General features: G+C 44.0%; 1 protein-coding gene across 2 annotated transcripts in view; it reads left to right on the top strand.

Moving 5' to 3' along the window:
• Positions 1-12,250, top strand: part of LOC105559715 (bifunctional heparan sulfate N-deacetylase/N-sulfotransferase-like) — a 360,679-nt gene that overhangs the window by 345,365 nt on the left and 3,064 nt on the right. For both annotated transcript variants that reach the window (XM_012008223.1, XM_012008222.1), the window contains one exon: positions 8,782-8,979. In XM_012008223.1, coding sequence (XP_011863613.1) covers positions 8,782-8,979 — 198 coding nt within the window. The remainder of the gene's footprint in view (positions 1-8,781; positions 8,980-12,250) is intronic.

Raw genomic sequence — 12,250 nt, 5'->3', positions numbered from 1 at the left:
TAAAATTTTGTTTAAATCTTTCATACAAGATAAAATTATATAAAGTATCGCATTTGATCTTCATATGTCAATTGCCGAGCAAGTAAATAATCCTTTTTGTTAATAACAAATTTAACTTACTGAGTTTATTCCGAAAACCTATCGCGCTTTTATTTTTACGGATACGCTATCTGTCTATAGAATTTCATTACAAAGTGATAAGAATTCATTCCACAAATTGTTTGCATTTGGGCTGAATCACTGTGAAAACTTAATTTGCGACTTAATCTTTTATTGCAGAAGGTCTACAAAGCGGATATCTTTTCTACTTGTATCGAAAACGTTAGTTTTATTAAGTCTCTACTTATCTATTTTTTATTTTGTATCTATTTACCTGTAGCTATCTATACTTATCTGCAACTCTTGACGATTTATTATTAAGTCTTATAGATGTATAGAGAAAGATTCAGTTTTACATTACTATTTTTATGGCTATAAATGTAATCAAAAATGACACAAGGAGAAATTATTTTTACCATCTTGATAACAAGATTATAAACATCAAATATGGCCTATTTTTACTGCACATTAGTCGCTAGGATTTTATAAAAGGAAATGTAATTTTTATTCACGTGACGAGATTATGAAACTTCGAATGCTGTTAATAGTTGCTGCACTCCCGTATTAGCGCAAAACTGTTTTAAGGAAAGGCACAGGTCGTACGCATAATCTTCCCAATATTCAAATCCGATCGCGGCACGCACGACGAAATGCGATTCTGAAACGTCGCGTTGCAATTGCCCCGCGGTATTCCGTGCAGTTCGAAACGCAATCTTTCTACAAACATCCATACAAATACAATCCGCAGGCGACGAACTTTTGTTCTAAACGAGATTCTCCATCATACGCGCGCCAGAACAAAGGAGACTCGCTATTTTATTCAATATCAAATAAAATCATTCAAGAGAAATATTTCGAATACAGGTTGGTTATAATACATGTTATTGCGATTCTAATTAACTCTGGAAATTTGATTTTAACGCGATTGCAATTATAACATTCTACATAATAATTCTGCTTATTGTGAAATTTTCATTAGCTAATCCAGATATTAACATATATATCTCTTTGTTATCGAAACGATGAAACGTTAATCGCAAATATTTCCGAGCCCCATAATATTATAACTTCCATATTTATCTCGTACCACGAGCGAATAGAAAACACTAATCCTCATTAACAAAATATTACGAGTGACAGAATTTGGTTTGGCAAGCATATTAAATAAGCATTAAAAAGGGCGCATCCCGGAGAGATCGCGCGCGTGCAATTAATCGACGTATTGTCTGCCGCGACCAGCGTTTATACTAAACGAATCGTGTAACGTTGATCCCTATTATTCTTTTTCACAAAGGCGGCTGCGGACACTTGCTGCTGATTAACATGAGAAAGAGGATCACGAGATTCTGCCAGTGGTAATTCAAATGACGAAGAATCCAGCAGAAGAGAAAACGATAGATAGAGCTAAATACTGAGAGAGAGGGATAGGGGGAGACAGAGAGAGAGAGAGAGAGAGAGAGAGAGAGAGAGAGAGAGAGAGAGAAAGAGAGAGAGAGAGAGGTCCATGAAGGTTAACGAACGAGAAGATGATTTCGTTTGTCATTAAACCAATTGACGCTGGCGAGTGACCACTGACAGAAAAAAATGGTTGCAGCCACCACAATCTCACTACACTTTATAGTCATTTTAGGAGCCAACCACACATTTTTATAATTCTTCCAACTACGTAAGTTATGGTTGACCCAACAATGTGTCATAGTTCTCATAGACACAATATTGGTCCATGCAACTTATGATATGGTTGTCATAAACCAAAACGAGCTTTTCATTTGGTAAGGTGTACTATAAATATTGCAATAACAACCACAAGTAAAATTTCTAATAACCATATGCAATAGTAATAATCGTATTTATTTTTGAAGTAATATTCCCTGCTTTTTATTACATATACATTGCACTCGTAAAGAATAGTACAAGAAAGCATTTTTTTCAGAGAAGAAAGTAATATTATACGAATTTAATGTATAAACTTATCCGTATTTATGACACTCTATGCGGTTTTCTTCTTACGTGAAAGTCTTATACCGCGTGTCCCTCTAGTGAAGACATTCCGAACCACTTCACTGTTGTTTACTATGTGATTAGCAAGGTGGATCGTTGAAATGTAGTTAAATTTACCATTATCGTGATTATATTTACCGTGTAAAAATAATTAACTAATTTACTACTCATTGCCTGGACATTTTAACAAAATGTTAGTTAAAAGCTTATATTTTATAGTCAATTTTTCAAATAGTCGACATCGCTGTGTCTGTTTGGTTGCTATCACTAATATTATAGCAATAATTTCTATAAAAATGATATTCCTGACTATAATTATTTTACTATGCAATTATAGTTTCAAATACTACATATTTCTCTATCGGTGCACTCGTGGGGCACCGTGTAGCTGCGTGCAGCTACATTAGGAGCTGCATGCAGGCACATCTTCTCAGGTTAACCCGGCTTAAAACGTTCCGCGCGGAAAATACCGATTATGATTCATTAGCGTTGCCATTCTGACCGAGAGATTCTCGGCCGCTCTCTAACGAGAAAGTATGCGCGCGGAAAGAGCCGCCGCGCGCGTTGCACGGCTTTGCCGGTGCATTTGAACGTGAAGGCGCCGCAACACCGCACGGTCGCCATTGTACCTTCCACTCGTAGAGAAAAGCGCGCGTGGTACAATAGCCCTTCCCGACGTCATATATTTGATGAATCTAAATGGCGTATTGTGCAGCTACTCGAGCAGCTACGTTAACTCACCGGTTTGAGTACGTTAAACACGAAGACGCGGATGCAGCATTGACGGCCGCGGCCGTAAATACAGAGCGTTACGTAATGCATGGGAAGGCACTTTGGGTAAACTCGTAACTGTAAAGCTCGGAGAAACGCTGAAAGAATATTGTTCCGCCGCGCGGTGATAAAAGGATGAATGCCCTGTAATTTCCTTTGATATTTCTTAATTCCCGTTTACAGAGGACTACGTTGGTTATTCTCGTTCTGCGAATGCATTTAGCGTTGCGAATAAATTTTCACGGATACCCCGCCTGGGGCGGCTTTTTGTAAATGTAACTCCGACATGACCTTAGACGTTGGCCATTTACCTGGCGATTCCTGCCGAGCTGGCAAAGGCGCCAAAGAACCGCCTGCCGTGTAAAGAGCAGGCAGACAACACCCGCGCTGTAAGGCGATAAGCGTCGGCCACTACTCCTGCCACGAGCAGGCAATAAGGAGACGAAAAGCGAGAGAGACTCATAAAGACGCATCGGACGTAACTCGATTATCCGCGCGAAAAGTACGAGACGACGAGCCCCGCGTTATACGACATAGTAATTCGAGAGCTCCCCAACCTCCGTCCCGTCGCCTCTCCCTTGTGTCAAGAGCGATTCTCCGCTGTAATTTAATCGGCTGTCGATAGACGACAATGGCGGCCGTAATCTAAAATTACGTTTTAAGAAGGGCACGTCATCTCCCCCTTTCTCGTAATGGCGTTTATTAGAGCCAGGCGGTGTCGAAACTGCCGTTATGAGCCCCCCTTTTTTTTCGTCGCGCGCACACAAAAGTCCCGCAACGATGGGGAGATATGCTGGCGCGGCTTGATTTGTGAAAAGCAATTCTCGCGTGATGGCTCCTCCTTGACGGCTCGTAATGTTACACTTAGCACGACGGAGGGTTGACGGGAGATAAAAAAGCCCGACCTAAGAGTAGACGGCGCCGTAAGCTCCGATGACTCGCACTTGACAAAGATCTAAACTCGTCTAACGACGCCTTTATACGGTTTTAGTCTGTTCCCCAGTTGCTTAATTATACAGTTAGCGAAAATTTGTCCATCTCGACCGGTTTTCGGGCGAACTGGAGATTGCGCGTCCGACGTTCGGGAAAATATAGCGTGAACGTTCACGCGAGATCGGCAATCTCGCTCTAACGCGGACAAATGAATGTACCTTGTCTTTTTGCGATCGCGGACCCTGCAGAATATCCCGTGGTTAACCCTAGGTGTACACTCATGGGAACGAAAGACCCAGTCAAATTTTTCACGACTTGGCAGCACGGAGCGCCCTCGTACTATAAAAATGACGCTGCGGCATAAAAAACTCTGACTCCTTCTTATTTGCCGGTAAGAAAAGCCTCAGTAGTCGCTTAGCTATGAGTTTGAACGGCTTATCTGGGAAAAATATGAACAAGATTTTCATTTGTACAGATGCATTCCTGATAGTCTCCTCTTTAATCTAAAAGAAACATCCAAATAGACGTAGTTCTGCGGAAACTACAACGTTTGAAAGTTTAGTCGGGTTTCAGTGTGTATAACTAAGTATCACGAAATGAAGAGCGTATACCTAGGGTTAATATCGATACACCTACATCGGTCTCGTCGAGCGTGGGGACTTATCGAGCAACTGCGATATTGCGACTCCGACGGGAGACAAAAGTTTCCCAACGCAACATTGCAATATCGTATATATGTGTACATATTTTTTTCACTGTCGTAGATCTCTTTCGGGGATTGACCTAACGTCGCCGTATGACGAGGCAGACGCGGGACTAGTCCTTTTCAATCACGGCACGCCAAGTCGCGTCTGCACCGCGAGCCTTATCCCGTTCGAAATCGACTTTCCGTTTTGCTCGCCACGTGTCAGAAGCCGGTTCATCGTTTCGACCACTGATGGTTGAGCAACGGGGGCAACGTTTTGATTGAATACTCTGAACAATTGTACAGCCGATCCCCTGCTCAAAAGTTGAGACAGTTTGGCAGCGCGTGTATACCTAAGCCCACGGCCTTATCGTAAATTCGTGTTAAGGATGACTACGACCGTCGGTACGCCTGTAACCGATAGGTACCCGGAATTTAGGTCAGATAGTATCCTCTAATAATGCTGCGCACTAATAGGCTTACTTGCGGCCACGGCTGATGCGCGATAGGATGATGCATCGTATCGCTCCCGTCCCAGATTACCAGTGTACTTGGAAGCCTCTGCGCGGACACGCACGTGCGGATCCACATAACCGTCAGATTTCACGTCTCCGCAACGCTGCTCGCCGTTGGGACCGCAGACTTCTATGTACTACTAGACTGCCTACCTTCGTGCTGAAAAGTGAGGCAAGAGTTCGGCCATGTCTTGTTAGGTGAATGAAGTAGTACGTGTGCATCGGTGTGTCACTGACCCTGACTACTTTAGTTACTTGACAAGACGTGGCGATAGCAGTCTAGTAGTGCATAGAAGTCTGTGGTTGAGACCCGTTTACGGGTGTGACACTTGGCCGGTATTCATAGTCTTCAATTTACCCAAAGATGCTGCACGGAACGTTTCATTGGCTACGGAGTATCTAAAGATAATCTTGAGGCAGTCTTGAATATAAGATCTGATTACCGGTCCTATACGTCACATTGGCACCCCAGGTTCACAAGTCGATGATCAAATCGATATCGATTATGATTTTTCGGGCCGTTTGATTTGACGACGACCAGATTCTTCATTGATCTTCGCAAGAAGATCGACAGAGATCCGCGTAATACTTTGCCGATATCTTGTCGACGTGTATTTAACATCTATAGATGTATAGAAGATATCGTATCAGTGTCGATCAATAATTGACGATTTAGTTGATGTACAGTACAGATGTCATATTCAAGTCGAGTCGACAAATGTTGATCGACTTGAATGTGATATCAATTGAAATATGACTAGGTCGTGGACGGCTACAGAATATTATCCAGATATCGTAACGAAGTCTTCTAACTATCAACTTGATTACTGCGCATGATACCTTGATTTCAATATGATATTCGCCAGATTCCTCACTGACTTGTGAACGCGGGACGAGAAGCGATTTTTTTTTTAATTTCGAAATTACTCCACAAAATCCAGAAGCTATTCTCGTTTTTACCACTCGGAATTCTCGTCGCATTCGATTATCATAATTGCATGAGCATATCTATTTCGGAGAATCTATGATATGATTTTAATTTAATCGAGTTTTGATGGGGAATAATGTAGAATTTTCAACCAAGTATAAATACGATTTATTTTATTAAGACTCTGAAGCACAAACGTGTTATCGGGTTATCCAAATCAAATCTAAGATGTCATCAATGTTTATAGTACTTATTATAAATGTAAATGTACTAGTTTGACCGGTAGGCGAAGCGTGTAACGAAGCCGCATCTAAATGTCATATCTATTGGAATAGAAATGACGGTAGACTCGACCTTTCACCAACTAGATAGAGACAATACGCATGCAGTATCCCTCATGTTCTCAACCGTAGGTGGGATTGCAAATCCTGGATATTTACGAATGATCCCGTGTGCACGGATAAAACGGCTTCGATGCACGCGAATGTCAAGAATATTGCATCGATAACCCGCGCATGAAATGCAGAGGAGCCGTTGGATGCACCGCCGGGTATGCATACGCGTATGGGATATCGCGATCGATACCTCTGTTTCCAACCACGTGCATTTCCATATCTTTATGAAAGCTATTGCGAAACACACGCCGAAGACGAAACGTGAAACTTTGATAAGCGGAAATCGATCATTGACGAGCTCCGGCAAATTATCCGGAACGCAGATAGCGCGGCTCTAAAAGGGAAATTTCACCAATATTTTACGACTTGGTAAATTGCGTTTTACACGGCGGATTATCGTCAAAGGCCTGCAATACGGTTTATGTCTGCGATTGCGTTAAGCGGAAAATATTTGCTCGAAATTTAGTTACGTCAAATGCCCCATAACAACGACCGAAGGAGTCCCACTACGAGGGCAAATGTTAGTTCGACCGACGCTCCGCTTCGTGTACGCGTCTACCGCCTAATGTGCATAAATTGTAAACTGGAGAGGATAAGTGCTGCGAAGCGCAAGTACATCATCGATAATCTCTTTCGTTCCTACCTAAGCCAAGGGTTCAACCCTTTCAATCTCGCTCGTCGCTTTATCCTATCGGTTTAGAAACTTTTACGCGTGCACTTCCTTGAGGGAATAAAAAATTGGTCAGCGTCACAATACGAGCATATTTCTCCTTTAATTGACAACATACCGTCGTTTGACTACCTTTCCGGCCCTTGAAATTTCTTCGCGTTTGAAAATTAATGATCTGTTTCGTACACAATGCCGTTAATTGATATGCACTCGTAATATCCACACTCGTATTTTGGGATAATTCGGCACGCTGCACGATAAACGTTTTTACGCATCAATGAGCGTTACGGCGTATATAGGAATTATGAGAACGATTGATCGTATTGGCATCCCAATTAATAATTCGACGAATTCGTACCATAATAGTTATTGCTGTTCCATTATGAAAATGTTCCCGCGTGTTTGAATGTGTCGACCGGTCCCCCGGCTTATCCTGCTTCAGTACAAAGGTTCGATTTTCGGTTTATGGCGAGAAGCCCGATTGCTGGACGCATACTAATTTGATGCACGCGCCAATAACACCCCGCTGGATCTGCCCGTGACAAATATCAACATAAAGGAGCTCAACGGCGAGGAATGTAGTGCTGTATCTGAGGAGAATTTATATAGAGAACGTAAAGAGTTCATGTACGCGGAGAGAATTTTTCGTGGGACAACGTGGCATTTTGAACAACTTTTTCAGAGTTTTTTTTTTAATTTTACCACACATTTTACTAGCAATTATCCTTAGTATACATTTTATTAAATGCACGAATGTCAGGATAAATTTTACGAGAAAATTCTCTCCGTGTGCCATTGAATTTAATTCGACACAGTCTAGCTGGAGAAAACAGCCCAAGTGAAAAACGTTGGTAGAAGTAAGAAGGGTAGACATTGGAAAAATTTGTCTTTCTTGAGGCCTCGTCCTCTCGAAGGCTCGGGCACCGAGGGCTTTCAACCTTGTGTGATTCGAAACGCGATACCAGCAATGTTAAGATGTAAAAGGGAAAAGGGATTACCTTTGTATTCACGGCGGGATAGCTTACTCGTGGTAAATACCAGGAGACTTGCAGAATGCTCGATGTTAATAGCTGTCCGGAAGGACTCGTTGCAGCGGCGCTAAAGGGTCCTTTGTGGAGCTACGCATACGTTCCGAAATTCCTGCGTCGCTGCTACATCCGCGTTTCTCACGGGTATACCGGGCGCGTTGTATCCGTCTGTTGAAAGCGGAACTTTGAGGACAGGTTGAAAGAGCTGCCGTGCATTCTTCGAGGGCCGCTCGTTATCAGGGGTTTCGCTGCGAAGAATTTGACGGAAGAATTTTTGCTCCTGGACTAAGGCTAATCGAAACGTTCCTCTTGTTCTTTGAGAGAACATTTAGTATTATCATGAAAATTGTAACGTGGCAAGCAACGCGAGGCTCGCTCTGTAACGAGAAAATATCTCATAAATATGTAAAACTTCCGAGATAAGAGATGCTTCGAGAAAGTGCGTTTTATGTATGATCAATATCGCGGAAATTCTTGAGACTTTTGATGTATATGCATGACATCAATAGCTTATCTTGGGATCGCATTGAAAAATATTACTAGCAAATTGCCACTTGTTTGCTTATAACGGAACAAATTGAAAATATACAAAAAATATCGCCACGTAAAGATTATCGCATCGAGCGATATATTTTACGTGCTCAAAGTTACATAATGATTGGCGTTTCTCTATTACTCAATGCGATGTTAATTGCAATCAAATATTATAAGTAAATATAAAATAAAAGTGTTAACAAATTATTTCTATTATTGCAGTTTGATACACCGAGATACGAGGCCAGAGCCAGCGATACGATGCTCGACTCTGAGAGGAGCGACCAGACTACCGTCAGCACCAGACCATCGCAGTGAAGCTCGATTAAGGATAGACCCGAAGGTGTTGGTCTTCGTAGAAACCCTATACTCGCGGTTAGGCCGAGAGATAGCCGAGCTGCTAGTGTATAATCGAATAAAGTGAGTACGGACTATTTTTCTTTCGTATATCGGCCGGCGCGGAGAGTCGAGCGGCGCTTCTTATTTATTGGCCAAACAAATCCGCACGATTCGTTTCTATCGCGGCTGATAATTGTAAAATAACTCGGACACGCTGTAAGTAAATCTACAACGTGTCGTGAGACGCCTGACCCATTTTCACGCACCGCTTTTCGCAACACGTCTTTCACGCGCGCCGCGACCCGATTCTGGAAAGAAAGATTTCGCTCCAGCGCGAATCTAAAAGTAGGCCGCCAACGTAGGCTTTCCTCCGAGTTCTCGGCCGCAATAGTTGATACTATTAGGCAAAAAGCATATAGCTATAATGGCACAGTTGCTCAAGTCGATCAATATCGTGACACATACTCCTGCCGCAAGCTCGCTAGCTCGCGATCCTTTTTATTCGTAAACGCTTTACTTCTCTTCCGTGAGGGAGAAATTGTAAGTGACGTGGTGTTCCGTGAATTGAAAGCAAGCACTGTATTCCCGCATTTTTTAACGATCGATCGATACCACATTCGCAGGTTTACTTTAATTCCGCAAAATCGACTCCGCCGACTCGGCTGCCACGTACCTCGAGAATTTAGGAAGGATTTGTGAACTATATATTTTATTTATTAAGCTCTCCGTTTTACAAGTCCTCGCCAGCGTCGCGAGCGTTTTTCGGGGGAGAATATTTCGTCATTTTTCTGAAAACAAGAAACAGAAAAACCCCCCGCGTCATTTAGGTCTTGTTGTAATTCTCCCATACCGCCGATCCGAATTTTTCAAAAAATTCCCGGCGTTTATAATTCCGCGACGGAGATTCCGCAAATCCCGGTTTTACTACGTCGTCGGCGATGTTATTTCGTGAATGTCGGTATAAAAATTAGAAATGCAGATTTCCGGGCCATCGTAAAGCCCGGGCAGTTTTTACGCCATTATACGGATTCCGCGAATATTTTAAAGCCATTTCTGCTGTCTAGGGAGTTAGAGAGATCGGCGGCAATGTTGATACCGCGAAACCAGTCGTCCTTATCAGCTCCCGTATACTCGATGCATTCGGTGTACCGAATGTTTGCGCACGCATTTCGACGAGATAAAAGTTCTCAAGTACCTTTTTTTAAATCACCGCGAGGGCGTCGATTTAGCGCGCTAACGCGCTAATGCACTGATAATAGACGAAGATGGAGTGCGATGGCAAACAATCGCTTATTTATATCTGAAATATTCCACGCTTCAGCGTGCAGCAATTTCGCATGGTTACGTGCATATTGTTAATATATGACAACATGAATTGTTAACAAATAAACTGGCACAGGCTGGTGGCGTAAAACGCCTCGATACTCGGATGACTTGTTAAATGAATATGTTCCTAGTTGTTCGCGGTAAACGGTAAATATACGAAACGTGGTGTAGGGACGTAACGAAGCTCGATTAGGCGATAAAATTTCACGTGTGTTTACAGCTGCGCGCATGATTTCCCCCGTTTTTATCCCGCGAAAATTGCATAAACGCGCGCTCGCCTGAAAAGCTGAACGAATCCGCCATCGGGGACACGGTGTATCGCGAAATTTATCTCATTCATGATATGCGCATTCCTTAAATGATAATAGCCGGGCCGTAAGCCCGTTATAGGAGTCGAGCGGTGTATAGGGTCGCTCGAAACTTCGACGTTCGGTGAGAGAGAGCTTAAGCCGGATGTGTCTTCGGATTTCGAAATAGGATAAGGTCCTGGGAGGAAGAGAAGGGCGGGAGGGAAAGAGAAGGATAAGCGGAAGTCGCCCAGGCGTTCTCTCGATTATCTCCTGATTCTTCCGCAGTTAATCAAATAATAATGACGGGTTAATGCGATCCGTTGCCTGCTTCCGCAGGTCCCGGCGCCTATCGGGAATTATAATGACGCAGCCGCGTGACACAATGCACACGAGAGAGCATATTGTAGTTTAGAGCACGAGATAGAGACGAATAGCGATTAGGGGAGGCGGGTTTGCACCGACCCCCGCCGTAGGAGGGACAAATACGCGCGGCGTACAACACGGCTCGATACGGGGCGAACACGCGGTGCGCATCCTCGTCAACTGGCGAACGACGAGGGTAGAGCGTTCTCCAGCCGCGTGCTACAAGGACGGAGCATCGGTGCGCCGATATGATCGGAAAGGTAACCAACAGTTCCGGGGCGTCAGCGATACGCGTTCACGAGAGCGCACGTGGAAACCGAGCGTCGACCGAGCTCGTCGCTCGCGGTATCTCGTTTGCTTTATCCAGCGCAATTTCATAATCGATACCGGCGCCTCGGGCCAGGGAAAAGGGGAAAAGGACGGGGTCGTCCACGCGGGCCCGCACTGCGTCCACCTGTGTGCGGCGTCGGGCAAATTTTGTTGTCGGAGATTGCGACGCGCAGATATGGAAAGCATCGCCCCCCGCGGAGCCCGCGTACGTACCGATACGCTGGTATACGTGCAACGTCAACGCACGACGGTGTCATACGCGGCGTCATTAATGCCTACCCGTCTGAGGTCGCACGCGGATCGAGGCACGTTCGAAAAGCGCGCGACTTTCCAAAGTCGCCTGTGTCCACGACGCTAGAACCTGGTCCCGGTTCTAGTTCCGAGGAATGTTTAGCCAATCAACTTGCAACTTTCATGGGATAGCTACAAGTTGATCGGCTACGCATTTTCTCGAAACTAGAACTTGGACCAGGTTCTAGCATCGTGGACACAGGCCTTGACTCCTCGTGCGCCTCTTTCCGCAGTCGTGATGTAGTGTAGCTATTAGGTCCACTTCGTCGTTCGTTTCGTTTTGCGTCGACCCCTTCTGCGCATCCAACATTTTGTTGGTCCAGTCGAGAGAAAAGTTGTATGTGCGATAGTGTCATAGACAGAATGTATCTAGACCGAGCACTGAACAGTGGGGGTAGACGTTCACGTAGAAAAGCACAAACTTTGTTGTGCTATTTCGTTCTCATGCGAACGAGAGAAAACAGAGTTTGTCCTTTTCGTGAACCTCTACCTCCACTGTTCAAATAAAGGCACACGCTCGGTCTAGATATACATTATGTCTATGGGTAGTGTAGTTTGATGAGTACACACACACATACGTTGATTTGGACCTGGAAAGACATGGCGGAATACCATGTGATCGGGACCGCAAAGATGAAAGGGGCCGACAGAGAAGGACCTACTAGTTATACCATGGTCATGATGCACGAAGAGTTATGCAGGATTCACCCTGGACCCGATATCCGATGTCCGATATCTAATATGATTGGTTC

The sequence above is a fragment of the Vollenhovia emeryi genome, unplaced genomic scaffold (genome assembly GCF_000949405.1).
Source record: "Vollenhovia emeryi isolate VEMERY1.0 unplaced genomic scaffold, V.emery_V1.0 DF939258.1, whole genome shotgun sequence".
Lineage (NCBI taxonomy): Eukaryota > Metazoa > Arthropoda > Insecta > Hymenoptera > Formicidae > Vollenhovia > Vollenhovia emeryi.
Note: the sequence above shows the minus strand (reverse complement) of the source record. Positions and strands in the feature narration are given on the sequence as shown.